A 27,602-nucleotide genomic window follows, 5' to 3' on the forward strand; every position below is an offset into this window, starting at 1 on the left:
CATGGTAGAGTGAACTAAATGAGTATTGGCCACCAAATCAGGAGGAGAATAACGCACTGGAAAGGAGCACTTGTAGCCAAGGTGATTATTGCTCAACTGCTAGGCCTGGAACTGAGTCTAAATACTCACGAGATGTTCCATGGCAATGTATCAATATCATTATGCAAATAACTAAACTAAACGTCATAGCCTCAAATCATTACAAAGTAGTAACAAATTATGCAGTCCAATATGTCAGTCAATTACTTGAAGACTTGTTATGTTTGCTCCTAGATCCCTCAGGATGGTGGACTGGAAAACTAAGAGGAAAGGAAGGTTTATTTCCATCCAATTACATTGAGAAGATATGAACACTTTCTCAGATTATAGTTGTACTCAAGAAACAAGATAATTCTTTTTCTATATACAAGAAAAAGAATTTAATTTATTCAGAAGTGATGCAGGGGTTTAATCAATTCATGTTATTATATAAAACAACTGAACTTGTCAATTTATGTTTTGTGAATCACCTGAATTCAAGATAGACACATTGCTGAATTGATGTTCAATGCATTATTGTAAAAACTCAATTATTTTACAGTACTAAAAATAATTGTTTTTTTCAAGAATGCAAATTGTCTTGTGCACGAATTGAAAGAACACTTTTGGGTTGATTCGAAAATAGAAATAAATAATTAAACATTTGCCATGATTTGATCTAGCATTGTTAGGTGGAGTATGAATTTCACACACACAACACTGTGTCTGGTAATGGAGCTTTGCAGTCAATATGAAAACCTACCAAAAAATAACGTAACATCCAAATTATACATCATTCAGAAACTATCATGAAATATTTTTTTCTCAAGAATTATAATGCAACTTCATTGTTAAGATAATTTAGATGTAATCAGATTATTATAAACATGCAACTATGAGCTTAGCCTGACAACGTCACATGAGTTGCACCCTACACGGTGCTCCAAACCCAACACGACAGAAGAATGTAGTTTGTCATTTCCCCCGATGAGTTTTGTCGGTATCAATCAAATTGCAGAAACGTCAGATAGTGACAGCCATCAAAGTGTTGCTGGCAAATTTCCGCCCAATGCTTATATTCTTGCGATTTTTATTGACAATGCAAACGCGGCTTTGATTGACGGTGTTACCATGACCACCAAAATGAATATTCATTGAAACTCATTGCAAGAAGGTGTGAACTTTTTGAATTCGCAGTATTGATCTTGCCAATGAGACATACACTATTCTGTGTGGCGTTAGTGAGGGCTGATGCCTTTCGGCCGGCGAAGGCGCTACTTATGCCTACATGTCTGCCTACTGTGAGCTTTAATTGTAGTAATATGACATGTATGAGGTCAAGCAGTTAATCATACAATGGGCCCTACTGAGTTCTTACAACTTGACTATGGCAGTGTTAGCAACTATGCATTGTCTTAAAGCATTATTTTTATTACCACATGTTTTGTTTATGTCGCGAGTGAAAGATTGAAGTTGTTGTTTTGGTGAAATTACCAGAAGAGTATGATTTTTTATATGATCACTGACAATTTGGTGTACAACTTAATGACTGCAATTTAATTGAGCTTTTACAGATTTTGTTTGTGGACAAAGAGCCACACAACAATTTATTTTCTTGATTTATAATACAAAACTTATTTTAACCATCTCTGTCATTTATGCAAACATGATAGTGTTAATTCAACATTTGGGAAAGCAAGTACATCCTATGTAAAGATAATTGTGACGAAATTGACCAAAATGTCAACATGTACTTTTTACCATTTGTTTTAATATCATGATTATTTCAATTAAAAATTAATTTTCTATATACATGTATTTTTATTGCTGAAATTGACATTATTCATTATAATAGTTATAATATTTTTATAAACACTGCAATATTTAAAACATTTATGGCTAAGTGTTTGTGTTGCATTAAGACATTATTGAAAACTGCAAATGTAGGTTGAGAATAGTTTGTACTTTGATCTTCCCCAAATTCTTTAAAGGATCGTCACTCTGTGTCATGTTCGATATATGTCCTATAATGACGTTTACAACACGTGTAAAAAAAAATTATCTGTTTACATGAAATTCGAACATATATTTCGTGATGAACACCCCTCCTTGAGATTTCCAAATATTCTCATTTAAAATTGATACAAAACATTTTTTACAATTACTTTATAATAGATGTGCCAAAACAATTTAAGTATAATCATTATTTACCGTGTCCAGTAATCTTTGTGTCAGGAACAAGGAAGGTTAGTTTGTTGTTGGTTTGGATTAATGTGAAAGCTAATGTGTCTGTAACAGGATCTTGTTGGTCACAAGCAGTTTGTTGTAATGTACAGTTTTAATCCAATTGTAATTCATTTTTTTATTTAAATATTTTCCACACAATATCAACATAATAGTTTCCAATAACTGAACTATATACACACAAAAAACTGAAAAGAAAACCTGCCTGAGATGTGGTGTTTTCCATTTTGAACCCTTCAATGCCAGCTGTCATGTTTTGTTTGTACTACATGTATGTTGATAAATCTTAGACATGCCTGGACTAATCACAATAAAACTTCACACATACATCATACATAATATTATACATATGCACATCAATTTGTTACACAATCTGATTCAAGATGGCCAAATAGCGACCATTTTAGTGCTGAAAAATCATCGAAATCAAGCATTTCTGGCATTCCAGAACCAGGTCTTGGCTGTTTACAGATGGATTTTGTTCAAACTTGGTACATTATTGGACTTCGATGCATGTCATTTTGTTTTTCAGATCAGTTATAAATGGCCGAGTGGCGGTCATTTTGTTTTTATGCTTTGATTGATTATGTTCAAATTTTATACATTCCTTATACATCATGTCATAGATATACAGATATATTGGTTTGATCCGATTTAAAATGACCAACCGGTGGCCAATTTGTTTTAATTAATGCTGTTCCAGAGCAATACCTCAATATGAACAAGTGCGTATTTGAGAATCGTAAGACTGAATGTCAATCATTTTGATGTTACAAAAATCACCATAATCAAGCATCATCTTCTGGATCCATATCTCTGACATGTTTATATTCTAACTATACTACAAGAAACAAAATTATATATCTTAAATATGATAACTAACTGTGTCATTCCATAAATCTTACCCAATGCAACAGTATATACTAAATATTTAGGTGATACTGGAATCTGCATTGTCTGAAATATTATACAGGAAATGCATTTATAACAATTGCTTACAGATTCAAATGTGAAATGCTGCTATAATTTTAAAAGTTCTAATCAGGAATATTTACTATAATTGAAATAGATTCTGGCAATTAATCAAGAATATTTCTTCGTACAATGAATTTAAGGTTAGTTTCCTACCATAAAAACTTTTTATTATCACAGTAAATATTCATATACATGTGAAGTACGGTAATTCCTATTTAAAGTTTTTTCAAGAAAACATGGGAAAATAATCCAAAAAGCAGACATTTTGGAACATTTTCTATAAGAATCCATCTTAACACATTATTCCATGGATAATATTTACTAATATTCAAAATTCTTCAATTTTTTGTGACTGCCACATGTATGCCTACATAGGTCACCAAACAAAATATGAATGAATGTTTCAATTTTAAACTACTCAAAACACACATTTCTGATCAATTTTCAAGTTTGTTTTGTAGAAAAATCAGTTTGGCGACCCTATATTTTTATTACGGAATTTTCAACATTACAGTAACTGGACCCTCTTGCTGGTATTTGAGGATTCCCGAGTATGTTTTGTTAATGATAGTAAACTTACTTAATTGTTATGTCATTGTTACTTGTATATGTATGGGTCTTATATATATGAAATAAAGATATACGGTACTGTGTGAAATTGTGTCTGTTTTCCTGACCAAACATGTCACAATCAGTGTTTTCCTGACCAAACATGTCACAATCAGTGTTTTCCTGACCAAACATGTCACAATCAGTGTTTTCCTGACCAAACATGTCACAATCAGTGTTTTCCTGACAAAACATGTCACAATCAGTGTTTGCCTCACACTGACATATCCCAAGCACAAAGTGTTAGTTTCCATACAAAATACTTCAATACTGTGGACCTTTCCCAGACAGCTTATGTAGTCTCATTTTGGTGTTTTTGAAATATATATTACGAATGCAGTATTTAATACTAGTGACACAAAAAACTGTCAATTTGTCCAAAATTTCTGTAGTATTTTTTACAAGTGTGCACATGTAAGATCAATCTGCATGAGAGTAAGCGAGTGAGGCAGAATTCACATATGCAACCAATATTACAACTTTCCAGATAAATTTTAATTAGCAAATTTTTTTGTTTTTAAAAGTGTTTCGATATCACACACCGTATTTTCAACTTTCCAGCTTACTTTGACAATTTTTAGACCAAATTGTCAACTTTTCCAACCAAATTTTTGATTTTCAATCTATCATTTACAACCAAACCAAACTTTGCACATGTTTGGAACTCTCCAGCAAGAATGGCAGCTTTGTAACCTGTTTTTTTTGTCTTAATGTCTTATTGTTTTTCTAGCTTACTGTAATTTTGACAATATTTTGTCAACTTTTCACACACATCTTCCTACTTTTATTGCAACTGATTTCCTGAGTTAGCACACGTTTCTGACTTTGCCACCAGTTTTTGTCTCCACACACAACTTTTCGTTTTACTTCAGCACCTTTGCAACCAATTTTTCAGTTTTGCACTGAATTTGACAAGATTGCAAAATATTTCAAGTAACTTCAAGTAACTATTAAAACTTTGCACACAACTTTTCTCTCTTTTCAGCTAAATTTGACTTATTTATAACCTAGTTTTTGACTTACAATGTAACATTCACAACATTCCACCTAATTCTTACAACAGGTAATTTGCAGAAAAAAATACAGAATATACACTGTATTGGAAGTTTGGTCAATTTATTGACTCTAACAACAATAAACAAAGCAAAAACAGTACAGTAAAGTAAGAAAGTTAAAATCCAGAGAAAATGCAAAGTTTAAACTCAAAATGCAAAAAAATTTGAATTTGAAAGCTAGTAATGGTTTGTGTGTTGGTTAAGATAAATATCCAGTTACATATAGACAGTATCTGTAAAGGTGTGTAGGTTGGGTATTGATACTATAGTTAGGGAATCACTGAGATATCTCTGTACCATTTGACTTTCCATTCACCATCTCAGTGACTGAACCACTTGTGTTTGGTACCTCCTTCATAGGTTGGGCTGCAATGTTATCTTCTGTGAGTGTTGGCAGTGATTTACCACTGAGAATGTCAGCTGAAAATGAGAAATGAAACATCTGAAATGATGACTTTTTTGTTGTTAAAGTGACAATCAATGCACACTATAAGAGTTGTATGTTTATATAGCATAGTTTGCTGAAACATTCAGTATTTTCATTGAAAACAATTATGTGCGTATATAAAACAATATGTCACACCTTTGTAACAGAATTGAACAAAAGAATTCAAAAACAGTAAAAAAGTTGCTTGAAATAAACAAGATTACTGTTCAAATTTTGATTCATGCATGCAGCAAATACACGTAAAATAGTAGAGCTATAAATGTGATAGGAAGGAACATAATGGCTACCAACTCTAGTGTGAACCCCAGAGTAATCTGAATGGGAAACAATCCACATTGAATATACTTGGGCCGTCAAATAGAGAATCCTGCATGTGATTGATGACACCCTAGGATACTGAAAACTTTCACCTCAGCATTCACTGAACTGTTCAGTAGACATCGCATGAATACAGTACACATTACGTGACATATCAAAATCCTCAAAATAAATGTGGCCGACAATGCATCTTTAACCTTTTCACCACATGATTTTCTCGCTCAAATTTTTCTGCATTTTTTCATATATTTTTCTTACATATTCCTGGAAATGAACTCTAATTTTGCGGCCAACAGACAAAATTTCAGTAAATTTTCAGTTTTTATTAAAAAAATGTGTCTCAAATCTTCTGAAAGAAAGTGCAGACTATAAACAGGACTATTTTGTGAATTTGTGGTGTAAACTGGTGGTGAAACGGTTAAGACATGTTCTCAGAAAAATAATTCTTCGAGTGCAAATATTTTCCCATTTGGTAAAATGGGAAGATATTGCTTTTAGTTTTTTGATCAAAATTTCATGCACACAGACTAGGATATTTTGTATGGTGATTAATTTAAATACCAAAGACACTAAAACAAATGAACATACCTATTTTGCACACATGTACATCACTGAAGTATTGTTGACATTCCATGGTTTGGTCATTGAATTGTGAAGATCCACCGAATAGTACCAGACTTTTATCAACTACTGTTACAGTATGGACTCCACGTTCAGTTGGTAGATTTCCCGTCAAGGATGGCTGCATCCATTCTTTAGTCACTAAAGACATGCATAAATAAAGATATCAGAACTTTTGTAAATAACAGTAACTCAATCATCCTGTAAATTATTAGATGTCAGTGCAACCTAGCTTATATGCTACAATAATTTAGGATGTGTTGCCATAGTAACTGATTTTATCATTTTTCACCGTGGTCACAGAAGTCAGTGGGAGGTGTTCTGCACATGATATACAAAGCAATAATTATTTTTGGTTATTATGTATTTTTCTATATTTTGGGGAATAATTTTAAAACCAAATGAACAAAATTTTTCATTTGTTACAGTCTTGATCAATATTTTGGAAAAATTATTGTGAATGACGACAAAACTTGACTTAGGTGCTCAAAGGTTCAGACATTGTTTACTGAAAAGCCTCTACAGATACAATATGATGAATAGGGATATATTAAATACACGCCAGCAGGTGGAGTGCTAGGCTAACTTTTGATCCTGTAAGTTCCGATAACATTTGACCAGGTTGATGGTAACAACTGTAATTATAACTTACCTGTATCAAAAATATGAAAATCATTAAAATGTGTATTATCCTGACTTCTTCCACCAATCACAATCATTCTGTTACCGACACTTGTAACTGTATGAAATGAACGTGGTTCGGGTTGACGTCCAGTGCTCGTCACATCAATCCATTTCATTGACTCTAACAACAGACGATATAATAAAAACATTTACATGTATGTACACTCTGAATAAATTTCATTTGTCAGAATCACAATTCAGCATATAGTTCAAATACTCAAAAAGTTTTCTATTTCAAATCACTACCTGTATCAAGTAAATAAAGGTCATTCCTTCTACATTGTGTGTCCCGTCCTCCAAAGATTAAAATATTTGTTCCCACTGCACACATTCCATGTGCTGCCCTCGGTGTTGGAGAATGCATTTTAATAAAAGCAATTTTCTCCCACTGATTTTTTTCTGAAAAACAAAAGGAAGAGTTTTTGAATCAATTTTACATTTCAGACTGCATATATTATGCTGAAAAGTTACTTTTTAATCTTTTCTAGAAATTAATTGTTTAAATGAACACACTCTATCAAGTAATCATATCAAGAAATATAATCATTACCTGTATCATAGACAAATAAATCATCAAACCATCTAAATTCAGCATCAGGACCAGCCTCAGGACCAGCCTCATCTTCCATGTCATCTTCACTTTCTTCTTGAGATCCTTGACTTGATCCTCCTAACATCTCCTCAGATGAATGACGAGGTCCAAATCCTCCAAATATGTAGAGTTTGGTTTCTATGGCAACTGATGCAACTTTATCCCTTGGACTTGGTGATGGTCCAGATGTTGAATCAATCTCTGTCCATGTAGAGGATTCTGAAATCGTTGAAGCAACAAATCTGCAGTCACCATGGTTATGATTAATGTTCTATGAGATGATTCAACAATATGGTTTGCTATCAATAATTTACCGACATATGCTTTTGAAATTTTGAAATCAGATAAAATCTCTGAGATTAGGATTAGAATTAAAAGTTCAAGATTTTGATCCAGAAAAACAGTTCAGGGCAAAAAACTTTAATCTGATGCACACTGAACGCATTATTTGTTGTTATACTACCAAGTTTGATTGAAAATCAACCCAGTCATTTCTAAGAAGGAATTGTTGTCAAGTGCAAGTATTTCATGAATTGATCATGAATATGGCTATTAGTTTGCCAAGTTCAGATGCTTAGGTGCATATGCAACTTATGAAATCAAGTTCGAATATAATTGGCCATAATGTTTCAGAGTAACAAATGGAGACATCATGAAAAACAACATATGGCGCGCTAGTTGGCTATCTTGAATTAGATTTCAAAAAAATACCATGCACCTGCAGTCCCAGATATCAAACGCACTGAAACAAACACTTGTCTAATGAAATTCATCTATTTAATGAAAAGTAGTGACAAATTTATTATTAATCTTTTGGGTGATTTATGTCATTTTTAGAAAGTCTCTTTATTCATAATTGTTATTACTTAATTTCTTATTCATTTATACATAATACCAGGGTATTGCTATAAATTAATGGAAAATTGTATTTCCAAAGATGCAATATAGATATTACTTTTAGTTCCTGGGCAGGCATGAACCTTCATGATAGGTCTGAACTCAAAAAATCCGAAGATCTGAGTTGTCCTAATATTAGTATGTTTTCACTGCAAGAACTGGATCATGTAAACAGTACTGGAATGTTAAATTCAATTGTGGTTGTCGCCCTCTAGTGGCAGATTTGAATAATTCTGCATCACATCATATAGTAAGATGTTTTTCAAGACCACTATATGAATGTATGATATTCTATTGTGTCTTTGACACGCTAGTGAATAAATACAACTACATGTAGTTACATCACAGCAAATCACTGGTTTAATTAGCATACTGCCACGCAGGTTGCGTATTGAATACCGGTACTTGTACTTTATACTAATTTGGGTTTCCATGTGATTCGTCCTTTTGTATCTATGCGCAGTATGACCGTTATTTTATACTATTGTATTTTGAGCTAAATATATTTTGTCATCGAGAAATTTAGTTGGAACAGATTGTACAAAAAATGATATATGTTACATATTGTTATTATGAATTGGGTTGTCACTGGGTGTTATTCATATTCATATTTTGTATTTTTACAGGGCTAAAGATTGTGAATACGATGTTTATGAATGTGCTTGATTTTACACTACTGATCGTTTGCTGTATTGTGTTAAGCAGACCCGCACTATTGCTATGAATAAATCACATCTTCTTGTAGACTTGTCACTTTAAAATAAAGCTCTTGGTGATACACCAATATGCACAGAGAAATAGTCAAACCACTAAATAAACATATAGATCATCAAACCATTTAACATCACGACTCATACCACTAAATAACTTACCAATGTCATAAACATAGAGATCATCAAACCATTTAACATGACTCATACCACTAAATAACTTACCAATGTCATAAACATAGAGATCATCAAATCATTTAACATGACGACTCATACCACTAAATAACTTACCAATGTCATAAACATAGAGATCATCAAACCATTTAACATGACGACTCATACCACTAAATAACTTACCAATGTCATAAACATAGAGATCATCAAACCATTTAACATGACGACTCATATCACTAAATAACTTACCAATGTCATAAACATAGAGATCATCAAATCATTTAACATGACGACTCATACCACTAAATAACTTACCAATGTCATAAACATAGAGATCATCAAACCATTTAACATGACGACTCATACCACTAAATAACTTACCAATGTCATAGACATAGAGATCATCAAATCATTTAACATGACGACTCATACCACTAAATAACTTACCAATGTCATAAACATAGAGATCATCAAACCATTTAACATGACGACTCATACCACTAAATAACTTACCAATGTCATAAACATAGAGATCATCAAATCATTTAACATGACGACTCATACTACTAAATAACTTACCAATGTCATAAACATAGAGATCATCAAACCATTTAACATGACGACTCATACCAATAAATAACTTACCAATGTCATAAACATAGAGATCATCAAATCATTTAACATGACGACTCATACCACTAAATAACTTACCAATGTCATAAACATAGAGATCATCAAACCATTTAACATGACGACTCATACCAATAAATAACTTACCAATGTCATAAACATAGAGATCATCAAATCATTTAACATGACGACTCATACCACTAAATAACTTACCAATGTCATAAACATAGAGATCATCAAACCATTTAACATGACGACTCATACCAATAAATAACTTACCAATGTCATAAACATAGAGATCATCAAATCATTTAACATGACGACTCATACCACTAAATAACTTACCAATGTCATAAACATAGAGATCATCAAACCATTTAACATGACGACTCATACCAATAAATAACTTACCAATGTCATAAACATAGAGATCATCAAATCATTTAACATGACGACTCATACCACTAAATAACTTACCAATGTCATAAACATAGAGATCATCAAATCATTTAACATGACGACTCATACCACTAAATAACTTACCAATGTCATAAACATAGAGATCATCAAACCATTTAACATGACGACTCATACCACTAAATAACTTACCAATGTCATAAACATAGAGATCATCAAATCATTTAACATGACGACTCATACCACTAAATAACTTACCAATGTCATAAACATAGAGATCATCAAACCATTTAACATGACGACTCATACCAATAAATAACTTACCAATGTCATAAACATAGAGATCATCAAATCATTTAACATGACGACTCATACCACTAAATAACTTACCAATGTCATAAACATAGAGATCATCAAACCATTTAACATGACGACTCATACCAATAAATAACTTACCAATGTCATAAACATAGAGATCATCAAATCATTTAACATGACGACTCATACCACTAAATAACTTACCAATGTCATAAACATAGAGATCATCAAACCATTTAACATGACGACTCATACCACTAAATAACTTACCAATGTCATAAACATAGAGATCATCAAATCATTTAACATGACGACTCATACCACTAAATAACTTACCAATGTCATAAACATAGAGATCATCAAATCATTTAACATGACGACTCATACCACTAAATAACTTACCAATGTCATAAACATAGAGATCATCAAACCATTTAACATGACGACTCATACCAATAAATAACTTACCAATGTCATAAACATAGAGATCATCAAACCATTTAACATCACGACTCATACCACTAAATAACTTACCAATGTCATAAACATAGAGATCATCAAATCATTTAACATGACGACTCATACCACTAAATAACTTACCAATGTCATAAACATAGAGATCATCAAATCATTTAACATGACGACTCATACCAATAAATAACTTACCAATGTCATAAACATAGAGATCATCAAATCATTTAACATGACGACTCATACCACTAAATAACTTACCAATGTCATAGACATAGAGATCATCAAATCATTTAACATGACGACTCATACCACTAAATAACTTACCAATGTCATAAACATAGAGATCATCAAACCATTTAACATGACGACTCATATCACTAAATAACTTACCAATGTCATAAACATAGAGATCATCAAATCATTTAACATGACGACTCATACCACTAAATAACTTACCAATGTCATAAACATAGAGATCATCAAATCATTTAACATGACGACTCATACCACTAAATAACTTACCAATGTCATAAACATAGAGATCATCAAACCATTTAACATGACGACTCATACCACTAAATAACTTACCAATGTCATAAACATAGAGATCATCAAACCATTTAACATGACGACTCATACCAATAAATAACTTACCAATGTCATAAACATAGAGATCATCAAATCATTTAACATGACGACTCATACCACTAAATAACTTACCAATGTCATAAACATAGAGATCATCAAATCATTTAACATGACGACTCATACCACTAAATAACTTACCAATGTCATAAACATAGAGATCATCAAACCATTTAACATGACGACTCATATCACTAAATAACTTACCAATGTCATAAACATAGAGATCATCAAATCATTTAACATGACGACTCATACCACTAAATAACTTACCAATGTCATAAACATAGAGATCATCAAATCATTTAACATGACGACTCATACCACTAAATAACTTACCAATGTCATAAACATAGAGATCATCAAACCATTTAACATGACGACTCATACCACTAAATAACTTACCAATGTCATAAACATAGAGATCATCAAACCATTTAACATGACGACTCATATCACTAAATAACTTACCAATGTCATAAACATAGAGATCATCAAATCATTTAACATGACGACTCATACCAATAAATAACTTACCAATGTCATAAACATAGAGATCATCAAATCATTTAACATGACGACTCATACCACTAAATAACTTACCAATGTCATAAACATATAGATCATCAAACCATTTAACATGATGACTCATACCACTAAATAACTTACCAATGTCATAAACATATAGATCATCAAACCATTTAACATGACGACTCATACCACTAAATAACTTACCAATGTCATAAACATAGAGATCATCAAATCATTTAACATGACGACTCATACCACTAAATAACTTACCAATGTCATAAACATAGAGATCATCAAACCATTTAACATGACGACTCATACCAATAAATAACTTACCAATGTCATAAACATAGAGATCAAACCATTTAACATGACGACTCATACCACTAAATAACTTACCAATGTCATAAACATAGAGATCATCAAACCATTTAACATGACGACTCATACCACTAAATAACTTACCAATGTCATAAACATAGAGATCATCAAATCATTTAACATGACGACTCATACCACTAAATAACTTACCAATGTCATAAACATAGAGATCATCAAATCATTTAACATGACGACTCATACCACTAAATAACTTACCAATGTCATAAACATAGAGATCATCAAACCATTTAACATGACGACTCATACCAATAAATAACTTACCAATGTCATAAACATAGAGATCATCAAACCATTTAACATGACGACTCATACCACTAAATAACTTACCAATGTCATAAACATAGAGATCATCAAACCATTTAACATGACGACTCATACCAATAAATAACTTACCAATGTCATAAACATAGAGATCAAACCATTTAACATGACGACTCATACCACTAAATAACTTACCAATGTCATAAACATAGAGATCATCAAACCATTTAACATGACGACTCATACCACTAAATAACTTACCAATGTCATAAACATAGAGATCATCAAATCATTTAACATGACGACTCATACCACTAAATAACTTACCAATGTCATAAACATAGAGATCATCAAACCATTTAACATGACGACTCATACCACTAAATAACTTACCAATGTCATAAACATAGAGATCATCAAACCATTTAACATGACGACTCATACCACTAAATAACTTACCAATGTCATAAACATAGAGATCATCAAATCATTTAACATGACGACTCATATCACTAAATAACTTACCAATGTCATAAACATAGAGATCATCAAATCATTTAACATGACGACTCATACCAATAAATAACTTACCAATGTCATAAACATAGAGATCATCAAATCATTTAACATGACGACTCATACCACTAAATAACTTACCAATATCATAAACATAGAGATCAAACCATTTAACATGACGACTCATACCAATAAATAACTTACCAATGTCATAAACATAGAGATCATCAAACCATTTAACATGACGACTCATACCAATAAATAACTTACCAATGTCATAAACATAGAGATCAAACCATTTAACATGACGACTCATACCACTAAATAACTTACCAATGTCATAAACATAGAGATCATCAAACCATTTAACATGACGACTCATACCACTAAATAACTTACCAATGTCATAAACATAGAGATCATCAAATCATTTAACATGACGACTCATACCACTAAATAACTTACCAATGTCATAGACATAGAGATCATCAAATCATTTAACATGACGACTCATACCACTAAATAACTTACCAATGTCATAAACATAGAGATCATCAAACCATTTAACATGACGACTCATACCACTAAATAACTTACCAATGTCATAAACATAGAGATCATCAAATCATTTAACATGACGACTCATACCAATAAATAACTTACCAATGTCATAAACATAGAGATCATCAAATCATTTAACATGACGACTCATACCAATAAATAACTTACCAATGTCATAGACATAGAGATCATCAAACCATTTAACATGACGACTCATACCAATAAATAACTTACCAATGTCATAAACATAGAGATCAAACCATTTAACATGACGACTCATACCACTAAATAACTTACCAATGTCATAAACATAGAGATCATCAAACCATTTAACATGACGACTCATAACACTAAATAACTTACCAATGTCATAAACATAGAGATCATCAAATCATTTAACATGACGACTCATACCACTAAATAACTTACCAATGTCATAAACATAGAGATCATCAAACCATTTAACATGACGACTCATACCAATAAATAACTTACCAATGTCATAAACATAGAGATCAAACCATTTAACATGACGACTCATACCACTAAATAACTTACCAATGTCATAAACATAGAGATCATCAAACCATTTAACATGACGACTCATACCACTAAATAACTTACCAATGTCATAAACATAGAGATCATCAAATCATTTAACATGACGACTCATACCACTAAATAACTTACCAATGTCATAAACATAGAGATCATCAAACCATTTAACATGACGACTCATACCACTAAATAACTTACCAATGTCATAAACATAGAGATCATCAAACCATTTAACATGACGACTCATACCACTAAATAACTTACCAATGTCATAAACATAGAGATCATCAAACCATTTAACATGACGACTCATACCACTAAATAACTTACCAATGTCATAAACATAGAGATCATCAAATCATTTAACATGACGACTCATACCACTAAATAACTTACCAATGTCATAAACATAGAGATCATCAAACCATTTAACATGACGACTCATACCACTAAATAACTTACCAATGTCATAAACATAGAGATCATCAAATCATTTAACATGACGACTCATACCACTAAATAACTTACCAATGTCATAGACATAGAGATCATCAAATCATTTAACATGACGACTCATACCACTAAATAACTTACCAATGTCATAAACATAGAGATCATCAAACCATTTAACATGACGACTCATACCACTAAATAACTTACCAATGTCATAAACATAGAGATCATCAAATCATTTAACATGACGACTCATACCAATAAATAACTTACCAATGTCATAAACATAGAGATCATCAAATCATTTAACATGACGACTCATACCAATAAATAACTTACCAATGTCATAGACATAGAGATCATCAAACCATTTAACATGACGACTCATACCAATAAATAACTTACCAATGTCATAAACATAGAGATCAAACCATTTAACATGACGACTCATACCACTAAATAACTTACCAATGTCATAAACATAGAGATCATCAAATCATTTAACATGACGACTCATACCACTAAATAACTTACCAATGTCATAAACATAGAGATCATCAAACCATTTAACATGACGACTCATACCACTAAATAACTTACCAATGTCATAAACATAGAGATCATCAAACCATTTAACATGACGACTCATACCAATAAATAACTTACCAATGTCATAAACATAGAGATCAAACCATTTAACATGACGACTCATACCACTAAATAACTTACCAATGTCATAAACATAGAGATCATCAAATCATTTAACATGACGACTCATACCACTAAATAACTTACCAATGTCATAAACATAGAGATCATCAAACCATTTAACATGACGACTCATACCACTAAATAACTTACCAATGTCATAGACATAGAGATCATCAAACCATTTAACATGACGACTCATACCACTAAATAACTTACCAATGTCATAAACATAGAGATCATCAAATCATTTAACATGACGACTCATACCACTAAATAACTTACCAATGTCATAAACATAGAGATCATCAAACCATTTAACATGACGACTCATACCACTAAATAACTTACCAATGTCATAAACATAGAGATCATCAAATCATTTAACATGACGACTCATACCACTAAATAACTTACCAATGTCATAAACATAGAGATCATCAAACCATTTAACATGACGACTCATACCACTAAATAACTTACCAATGTCATAGACATAGAGATCATCAAACCATTTAACATGACGACTCATACCAATAAATAACTTACCAATGTCATAAACATAGAGATCATCAAACCATTTAACATGACGACTCATACCACTAAATAACTTACCAATGTCATAAACATAGAGATCATCAAACCATTTAACATGACGACTCATACCACTAAATAACTTACCAATGTCATAAACATAGAGATCATCAAATCATTTAACATGACGACTCTGTGGGGGAAGGGTGAGGTTCGGGTCTTCTCAGTCACGGAAGTGAACACTGAAACGGACACGTCATGTAACTGGAACTCAATCTCGTTTATTCTTCAACAACAACGTAATACAGATGTTAACTCGTAAACAACTGGAAAGCAACTGCTCAAAACGAGCGCAAAAACATACAATGTTGCCAATTGCCAATATCGCATCAAGTAACAATTTGTAGGGCGGGAGGCGTTCTCATTGCCCGATTACGAATACGGTGTTTACTCCGACGTTCGGAACACATATTGGCCAAATTACAACTGGGTGTGCTAGTTTCTCATAGCATTACATGCAAAAAATGTAATACGAAGAAAACATGGTTATGAATAAAAGATCAATAATTGAAATGAATCTCCCCACATACTGGGGGCGGGCACAAGAAATATTCTGATTCACAGATCAAATATTTTCCTGAGAGAAATCAATAACACAATACACGTTTAAAAAACTCAAGGTATATATAAATTGTTCAAAATTGTAACAAGTGTTCAAACATATTTTACAAGTCCTTTATAATGTCACGGACAAACTTTCGTGCTGCTATTGCAGCTTTCCTCGGCGGTCTTGAGGGCGGAGATTTAACAGTACTGTCCGGTTGGCTGGTTCCCGCCTCAAGTGTCATGGCGTATTGTAGGGTTTACCGTCGACTCGCTTACAGGTGACACAGCGTCGAATAATGTAATTCACAGTCTGTCTGATGTTCGTAATCCAATATTGTTGACGAATAGCAGTCACGACAGCCTGTGTCCCACTGTGGTGTAGACGTTCATGTTCTCGGCGGACAAGTAACGTAGTAAAGTAATGTTTGCTTGGTAACAATGCAGGAAATTTAGTAGTAAAGTTCACATCTGCGTTGTGAAGTCTGCTGCCACAGCGCAAAACTCCGTCGTCATCGATGAATAAACGTAGTTGTCTAACAAGTACACCAAAGCGTTTATTGTTGTGACGGATGGCGGTGAATGAATCAGCGAAGTGTCGTTGCTGAAGATCAGAAACCCATGTCTTTTCAGCTTTAGCGATTCCTTCAGCGGAAATTGGTGAATTCGCGGTAGAAATACGTCGGCTAAGTTTATCGACGAAACAACGAATTAATACAGTAACTCGAAGTAATCGTTGCAAAGTGCTGAAGCGAGTTGGGTCGATTATATTCTCGAGATTGATGTTGGGTTCATTTGGTTCGTCGTCAGCATCATTCATCAACAAATCGGTATCGTGACGCGGTAACGTATCTGAAGTCGCGTTGATTGACAGCGGAGGAATCAGCTCACCTAGCGGTTGATTGGCTGAATGTAGTATGTTGACACTGACGTCATCATTTATTGATGATAATTGCAGTTCTGTGACTGGCCAGGTATCATTTCTGGCCAGCCATGGAGGACCCCTTTTCCAAAGGTCATTGTTCACAAGGTCAATAAAGTTAATACCTCTGGTTAGTAAATCAGCTGGGTTTGACTTGGTAGGAACGTATCGATATGTTCCCTCCGCAGCATTTATTTCATGTATTCGATTAGAAATAAATGGTTGCAATTTCTTGTCAGACTTTAACCAGTACAGCACAATCTGGGAATCAGACCAAAATGTTATATTGTCAATAATATACTTATCACGGAGTGCGGCTTTCACAAATTTACTTAGTCGGGTAGCGGTAACTAAGGCCATCAGTTCTAATCTTGGTATAGTCATAGTAGTTTGATTTGTGGGCGCAATTCGGTTCTTCGCCATGATGAGAGATGTGACATTGTCCTTTTTGATATAGGCAGTTGCACCATATGCACGCGAGCTCGCGTCTGCAAAAAGATGCAATTCACAATGTTTATTCAAGTTATTCGTAGTTTCAAAATACTTCCGGTTGTATATCATCCCAGTTGCAGCTTGCAGATCATCGCGGATTTCGTACCATCTATTCGTCATTTCGGGGGAAATAATGTCATCCCATTCAAGTTTTTGTTTCCATAGTTCTTGCACAAACAGTTTTGCTTTAACAGTTATCGGCGACAGGAGTCCTAATGGGTCATACAACTGAGAAGTTTCGCTGACTACTCGTCGCTTAGTAACGGGGTCGCGTGATGTACGATTTATAGCTGCAGTTTCTGCTGAGTCTTTCTGGTCAAAAATAGGTTTGTATGTTAACGTGTCAGCTTCAGTGTCCCATAACATACCCAGTACGCCAGTTGTTTGTGTAGGTTGTATCTTGTTGTCGCTCCGCGCAACATCACCCAGTTCTCGGCAATTTGTCGACCAAGAACGTAGGTTGAAGTTACCGGTAGACAAAAGTTTATTTGCGTTATTGTAAAAACAGAATGCTTCATCGGCGGTGGTTGATCCGGAGACGACGTCGTCAACGTATAGGTCGTTGCGTAGTTGATTCACAGTGACATCATCGTCGCTTTCATCAAGTAGGTGGCGTACAGTTGCGTTGAGTATGAATGGACTGCTTCGCGCTCCGAAGAGATTTGTTTTGAATTGTAGTGTGATGAACTCGGAGTTAACGTTGTTTGCGTCCGACAACCACAGGAATTTTATGAATTTCCTGTCATCAGGGTCGATTTGTATTTGAAGGAAAGCCTTCTCAATGTCACCTGTATACGCGATGGGGTTTGCACGAAAACGTAGTAAAATACTAGTCAAATCATTAAGTAGTGGTGGACCTGCCATCAAGCAGTCATTCAAACTTGGGTTGCCATTAGCTTTGCAACTACAGTCATATACTATACGTATCGGCGTTGTTTCAGAGTTCTTTTTCACTGGATGATGGGGTAAATAATGTCCTGATTCGGTATCATCGTCGGTGACAATTTCTATGAAGTCGGCATGTAATTGTTCTTTAATTATGCGATCGTATATTTGAATAAGTTCAGGCGTTAATCTCTTAATCATGGCGCGTGTTCTGTTGCAAGACACAGTGTAATTAGTAGGTAGTGGAGCGTGATCACTCTTCCAAGGTAACTTGGCAATAAATGTGTTACCTTCTCTGCGTAGATGAGTAGCACAATATTGTTTATATTGTTCATGGTTGTCAGTAGTAATATCATAACACACTGGGTCATCTCGTATGCCTATTGACTCAAGGTCCCAGAAACGTAAAAGTGTCTCGTCTAGCTGCGTGTTGTTAATATTTACTGTGTCAGTAGGGGTTTTCTCATTGGTGATGACGTCATCGCTTAGACTGGGGGAGTGTTCAGAGGTTTCACATACATTGTAGACATGCAGTTCAGAGTTAGTAATGCGACTTGCAGAGTTTGCGTTATTGTTCTCGGTTTCGTGATCGGAGGGACCGTTATCAAGTTGCGACGATCGGCGTTCATAGTGCGTAGATGCGGCTGGTGGCGCGGCGTTCGATGACCCCTCGTTGACCGGTCGTAACGATTCGCGTGTGTATAATGTAGAGGCGGTGATCATTTCAACTTTTCGCGGTACAGCTATAGATTGTTCATCTACAATTTCCTTTATTGGCGAAGGCATGTTTATCAGTACATGTAGCATGTTGGTTGTAGACGAGGTATTTCCGCAAGGCTTAGGTCCTGAAAGAAGGTAACCAAATGGTGACATGACAGCAGTCGGTCCGTCTCCTCGAACGACTCTGTCAGTTACGTATTGCCAGTAATAGTCGGCACCAATAAGTATGTCAATGTCAAAGTTAGGTTCTTTGTCATTAATGGGGTGGGCGAGTACTAGGTCCCTTAAATGTGGTAATTCTAGTAAATCACTAGTGACATAGTTTTCCATATTAGCAGAAATTTCAGGTATCAGCAAAGCGTTCATTTGTGATACGGTACCGTCTAATGCGTGTAAATTCAATGTCCCACTTTGTAGTATACGTCGTTCAGCTTGTTTACTTCCAAAAGCTGAAAGGGCAATTATTTCTGGATTAGTCGTGTTCATTGCAATTTTGCTAGCAAGGTTTTCAGTTATAAAACTTCTATTGGCACCCTCGTCAAATAGTACAGTAGCAGTAGTCATGTTATTGTCATAAGAAACGTTAATTTTGGCAGTCTTGAGTAGTACAGGTCTCTGTGAATAGCCAACATTACCGGAATTTGAATGAAATACAGCCGAATTGTTACTGACTTTCGGGTCAGTAGGATTCTCGTTAACCAGTGTCGATGAGCAATCGGTGTGATTGCAAGTGTGAGCCAGTGTACCTCTCCCTGGCACCGAGGTGTAAGTAGTTTTAACGTGAGTGTTTTTATTTGAAGAATGTGATGTATTGGAATGTGAACGGTTTGTTATTTCCTTGTCTTTACTTTTGTCATGCAAGGAGGTGTGATGTTTTTTTTGACAGTGGCGACACGAATACTTCGACCTGCAGTTATTGACGACATGATTTCCCAAACAGTTAAAACATAACTTGTTGCGTTTGACTATGTCAAGTCGTGAATCAAAATCAGAGACAACTACACAGTCGTTTGGGGTATGACCCCCTTTACAATAGGTACATGGAGGAGAGGAGTAAGTCTGTCGTGTAGTCGATCTTCGGCCACCTCTGGTATTAAATGGCGGAGCAGTTCTCTCGCCTCCTCTCGTTGATGTATGGAAGGTGGCTATGGTAGGAGTCTGTCGAGTATGATTGTCAAAGTCACCAATATGATTTACCTTAATTTCAGTTAGTATAGCCTTACGTAAATCGGGAAGTGTCCACGGTGTATCTCCCCGGATGCGGTATAGCGTACGATGAAAGTCAGTGGGTAATTTCTCCAAAATTAACGGTATAAGTAATTCTCCATATGCGCTTTCATCTTTGCCGTGCGAATTAAGTCCACGAACATGCGTTTCAATCGTGTCGTAGAAATGTCTAAGACTCGCTGTGTTGTTCGCTGGTGTAGGTAGTTCCCATAATGCTTTGATGTGTGCATTGATGATGGCTTGTTTCACGCCGTATCGTTCTTCTAGTAAAGTCCGAGCATCGATGTAATTATCGTTAGTGAGTTCGAGTCCTTCAATGGATCTAGCGGCTTCATCTTGTAGTAGGCTGCGCAAATAAGTAAACTTTTGCACATTAGACAGGCTTTCATCGCTGTGGATAGCGGCATTAAATATATCGTAGAAACTCGTCCAGCACAGAGTATCTCCGGAGAAAGTTTGCAGTTCAAGTTTGGGTAGATTTACTGTTCTTCTTGGCGATGCGTTTGCTTGGAGTTCGTTGGCGCGAAATGAGGGGTTAACGGGCGGTGCGACGGTACAACTTTGAACTCGCGGTTTCGCTATCGAGATAGTGTATTCAACTTGGTCCTTCTTGATGACGAGATCGTCAATGTAGTCACACGATTCTGTGCATTCATTCTCGTAGTCTTCGTCGCTGACTTGCTCCAACTGCATTTGTTGCTGAATTTGTTTGTCGAGATTACGTAGATCAACAAACCGATCGTTCAAAACTTGAGAAAGAGAGTTGATTTCTCGGTAGAGGCTTTCTTTTAATTCGTTCTCGACTTCGTTAGACAGTTGTTGTAGTTTAGGAGTGATTTTGTTAAATGTTCTTGTCATCAAACTGCGTTGAATACGACGAGTGAGCTTGAGTCCCTTGACAGAGAGAGGGTTGGGCTGTGCTGTTGCGGCATCAGTCCCCGATGACGTTCCTGGATCAGACATCGTTGTAGAGTACTTGCTTCTCCGTAAAAAAGGGGAAATCCTGGTATCTGGCACCAAAAATGTGGGGGAAGGGTGAGGTTCGGGTCTTCTCAGTCACGGAAGTGAACACTGAAACGGACACGTCATGTAACTGGAACTCAATCTCGTTTATTCTTCAACAACAACGTAATACAGATGTTAACTCGTAAACAACTGGAAAGCAACTGCTCAAAACGAGCGCAAAAACATACAATGTTGCCAATTGCCAATATCGCGTCAAGTAACAATTTGTAGGGCGGGAGGCGTTCTCATTGCCCGCTGTGCTCTCGCTGTCGCTCGCAAATGTCGTAAATTACGAAATTTTGACAAAATTTACGAACAAAATAAATATCTATTAGTAGGATTTACGAACACATTTTGTACAAAATACCCTCGCAAATCGCGCTCATTTAATTGTCAAGACTCGACTGTGATCATCACGCGTGTTACGGTTTGAGTGATTGCCATTTTAAAGTTAAACAACGTCCCGTTACTTCTAAGATTGCAACAATTGTTACATGGTGATCGCGAGCAACACGGAACTGCCACTGAATGTATTTTTCCACTCTAAAGTTATTTTGGTGTCATCGCACATGCGTAGTTTAGTCGACATGTGTTTCAAGATACCCCGCGACATTACTCTGAGTATGGAACGGTTTCATGTCGCCCTTATCAAACACGTGATTTATTTATTTATTGAAAATGGAGACTACGTCAAAAAGGAGCAGACAACTGCTCGACGACTATTTTTCACGACGAGATGGAGAAACCGCTAAATCGTGTTCAGAACCAGAAACAAATGGGTGTCCTAACCCTGACAGCACCAAGAAACTGAAAGTTGATCGTACTGCAGCACGATTTCAGAAATAATGGAAGGTTAGCTGCGGTTCCGTAGCTCTTTGGTGCGACATACAATCTAATTTTGCCCTACCAATTTCATTCGGACGTCTTGTTTTTATTTTTGTTGTTGTATGTCGAACATGGGCCGGCCAGTCTCTGTCACGTAAATAATGCGGTCGGCAACATAGGGCTATGATTCCACAGCTAATGGAAGGTGAGACAATGTTAGCGAATCGATCGAAAAATATTATAATTTGTGTAACATTCTTACCGGGCATTCTTAGCATTGAGATCGAGTTACAAGACCGAAAGTTACTTTAGCTACTTTTTCACTTTAATTCAGAAATTTCGATGAAAATAAATAGTCATTTTGTGTCGTCATAAACGTCAACATGCAGGTTTGCACGATGAGCACGGGAGATTACTTCATAATAATATTGATTGGCATAGAGTTTTTTTCTGAGAAATTTCCCGTGAAAATTTATTCACAGACTTATGTTCTTGGCAGTGAACTTAGTGAACTTTTGAATGATGACTATTTTCCCCACTGTTAACAATGTGAGCTTATCATGAATATGTTTAATTAATACTGAGTTATTCAAATAAAGGTTCTGGTGTCTACATTTTATATTTTGTTGTGATGTTTTGTTGTACCATCATAAATGGTACATTTTGTGGAGCAGACTGCCTAATTTGATGTCATGAAATTACACACAAAATTAGAGCTCAGGTTGCACCAGCAAGCACCATTTTCAGCATGCTGTTCTTGTTTTCGGCGGACGACAGAGGGGACACCTCCCTCTCCTTCTCTCTTCCCCGTTGTGCTCGGTCGCGGGAAAATGCTCCGCAGTTTCCAGACAAAGTTTACTAATACTTTTTTTTCTTGATTAGTAAATTTACTATTACCTAGCAAATTCCAGAGAGAGCCCAGGCCCGATTACGAATACGGTGTTTACTCCGACGTTCGGAACACATATTGGCCAAATTACAACTGGGTGTGCTAGTTTCTCATAGCATTACATGCAAAAAATGAAATACGAAGAAAACATGGTTATGAATAAAAGATCAATAATTGAAATGAATCTCCCCACAGACTCATACCACTAAATAACTTACCAATGTCATAAACATAGAGATCATCAAACCATTTAACATGACGACTCATACCACTAAATAACTTACCAATGTCATAGACATAGAGATCATCAAATCATTTAACATGACGACTCATACCACTAAATAACTTACCAATGTCATAAACATAGAGATCATCAAATCATTTAACATGACGACTCATACCACTAAATAACTTACCAATGTCATAAACATAGAGATCATCAAATCATTTAACATGACGACTCATACCACTAAATAACTTACCAATGTCATAAACATAGAGATCATCAAATCATTTAACATGACGACTCATACCACTAAATAACTTACCAATGTCATAAACATAGAGATCATCAAATCATTTAACATGACGACTCATACCACTAAATAACTTACCAATGTCATAAACATAGAGATCATCAAACCATTTAACATGACGACTCATACCACTAAATAACTTACCAATGTCATAAACATAGAGATCATCAAATCATTTAACATGACGACTCATACCACTAAATAACTTACCAATGTCATAAACATAGAGATCATCAAATCATTTAACATGACGACTCATACCACTAAATAACTTACCAATGTCATAAACATATAGATCATCAAACCATTTAACATGACGACTCATACCACTAAATAACTTACCAATGTCATAAACATAGAGATCATCAAATCATTTAACATGACGACTCATACCACTAAATAACTTACCAATGTCATAAACATAGAGATCATCAAACCATTTAACATGACGACTCATATCACTAAATAACTTACCAATGTCATAAACATAGAGATCATCAAATCATTTAACATGACGACTCATACCACTAAATAACTTACCAATGTCATAAACATAGAGATCAAACCATTTAACATGACGACTCATACCACTAAATAACTTACCAATGTCATAAACATAGAGATCATCAAACCATTTAACATGACGACTCATACCACTAAATAACTTACCAATGTCATAAACATAGAGATCATCAAACCATTTAACATGACGACTCATACCACTAAATAACTTACCAATGTCATAAACATAGAGATCATCAAACCATCCAACATTACGACTCAGACCACCAAATAAATATAGCTTGTTACCAACAGCAGTCATTGTTGCAGCGGTTCTTGGGGCAGGACAATGTCCTTTGACGTCTGCTTTGCTCCATGTTCGAGATTCTGATTTCATAAAAATAAAATTGGAAATACATTTGATGAAACAATGTACAGCCTCACTTTTACTCAATGTTCAGTCTGATTAATCCATGCTTGTGGTGTATAAGATTAAATTTCAGTATGCAAATCACACTGCATGATAAATGCAATCCCAGTGATTGCAGAGCAGCACTTTAAAGGAAAGCACTTTGGCTTTCATTGGTTTGTGCAGGAAATTAGTAGAACCATGATAGTGATCGATATATACATGTATATCGTTTTTATCAACAGAATTTAGGCAGGACTCGAAGACATACCTCCACTTTATGCAATTTTTTTTTTAATTATTCTAATTTATTCATGACGTAGCAGTTTCTGTGCTCTTGAATATTCATTAATTTGTGGGTCAATACATTCTAAAAGGGGCGATATATTATTTTGGGGGGAAGAGTTAGAAAGGGGAATTAGCAATACTTAGGGGGTCAATACAAAAGAAGGGACCCATTTGGAGAGCAGCCATGCTCCTCGTGTCTGTTGTTGTTGTTGTTGCACGTGACTTGCAGCTGTCAACTGTGTTTGTACTTCGACGATTTGTAGGCTTCGACTGGCTTCCATGTGATGTAGTATTCTTGTGCTCTGTTTTTCCGACTTGAGTTCTTGATATACAGAAGTTGTTGTTTATGTTTTTAACGTCTTTCATATCTTGTCTTGTACATGTAGGAGTGTCCAGTCCGTGATTTGAACTTGCAATCTTTGAGTTCTCAGCGCACTGTCTTGTCCACTGTACCACGAGTGTCTTCACACAAGTGATAGGATTTAAGTCCTATTTATAGGAGCACTGTTCAACCACACGGCCATTTTGCAACAAAGTGTGTGACCCTTGGCGTGACCCGACTGACTATATGATCGTTCTGTTCAACTGTTAAGCTAAGATTTATTACTGTTATTATCATTATATTGTCACATGATTTGTTTTACCTTATGTGTAATGTCTTAAGTATCTTTATTGTAATTTGTATATACCAATTCATATATACAGAGGAAACGACCATGATTGAAAGTCATGTATTTTGTGACGTCACCAATTCGTGTGTAGGTACGGCTTCTAGAACCGTGCCAATAAATATTGAATGTAACCTCGAAGAAGTAATACTTTTGTTACAAAGTGAAGTAGAAGATGAGGAACATTATTTGATTGGATGTAAATATTTTGAAAAAAAAATATTATTGTTTTGAAAAATTAGAAAATTTAAACAAAATTATACATCTACTAACTAATGATATTAAAAAAAATCTGGTGAAAAAAATGGTGTATTTCTAAAAGTTTAAAAAATAAAAGAAAGTGTTACATTAATTTTATACTCTGTTATGTTTGTTTTACTTGAATTATGACTATTTTTTTTTTATTATTTAATTTACTTGAAGACTGCGATACACTGTAAACAACAAAATAAATGACACCATGGTTACAATGGTAACAATCTTCTGTTTCAAACATTTGATTTTTTGCAAATTAATTATTGATTTGAAGTTTTCGATTCTTGTTTAGAATTTTATATTTACCTTGTTAATTCACTTTTTTTATTGTACTGGAAATAATGTCCAAACTTATAAACAGTATTAAATTTACGTACACACACCTATCCCCTTCAAAAACAAAAACAGTCACAATCGCCGACAACAACTAGAAACATACCTAAGTTAAATTTGAGAAGATCGCTTGACTCCACTATATCATCATCATCTCCGCAACAAACCACGCCACCGAAGACATACAAACAGTCGCCAACACCACAAGCAGTGTGTCCGTATCTCGAAGGAAAGGGATTATCACAATCGATCTTCGTCCACTCTACGCTCACGTCATTGTTCAAACGTTGCCCATATGTAATATTCTGTGAAGATGCCTCGTTGCCCATTTTAAGAGTTGTTTTGAACAAGTTACGCAGTTATCCGATAAAAAACTCTAGTTTTGTGAAGTTTCGCGGGAAAATCCGGTTAATTTGCAAATGAGATGCATATGTCAAAGATCAACTTTCGGTGGTCGACGCAAGAGGGCGCAAAGAATCAAATTCCTAGTTGTTGGTGTGACCAGGGAGCTTGGCGTGAGTATCGGATTAAAAATAAAAATATTTATTTATTTATTTATTTATTTATTTATTTATTTATTTATTTATTTATTTATTTATTTATTTATTTATTTATTTATTTATGAACTAACGGAAATGGCTAATAAATATTAAAATAACAGTTGTACATAATTGAAAAATATGTCTAAAGA

General features: G+C 34.7%; 2 protein-coding genes across 2 annotated transcripts in view; one reads left to right on the plus strand and one right to left on the minus strand.

Moving 5' to 3' along the window:
* Positions 1–3,895, plus strand: part of LOC100367687 (unconventional myosin-Ie-like) — a 70,282-nt gene extending 66,387 nt beyond the window's left edge. The window contains exon 26 of the mRNA XM_002738139.4: positions 274–3,895. Coding sequence (XP_002738185.3) covers positions 274–350 — 77 coding nt within the window. The 3' untranslated portion in view covers positions 351–3,895. The remainder of the gene's footprint in view (positions 1–273) is intronic.
* Positions 3,896–4,945: 1,050 nt separating this feature from the next.
* LOC100367536 (kelch domain-containing protein 1-like) lies at positions 4,946–27,327 on the minus strand. The gene is made up of 7 exons (XM_085506682.1): positions 27,018–27,327; positions 25,193–25,345; positions 7,523–7,783; positions 7,219–7,371; positions 6,941–7,093; positions 6,256–6,429; positions 4,946–5,321 (listed from the first exon to the last, which is right to left on the minus strand). Exons 1-7 carry the CDS (start codon positions 27,238–27,240, stop codon positions 5,179–5,181), a joined length of 1,260 nt encoding a protein of 419 aa, XP_085362808.1. The 5' UTR covers positions 27,241–27,327; the 3' UTR covers positions 4,946–5,178.
* Positions 27,328–27,602: the final 275 nt, after the last annotated feature.

Source organism: Saccoglossus kowalevskii, chromosome 13, assembly GCF_978046115.1.
Source record: "Saccoglossus kowalevskii chromosome 13, keSacKowa6.1, whole genome shotgun sequence".
NCBI classification, from domain to species: domain Eukaryota; kingdom Metazoa; phylum Hemichordata; class Enteropneusta; family Harrimaniidae; genus Saccoglossus; species Saccoglossus kowalevskii.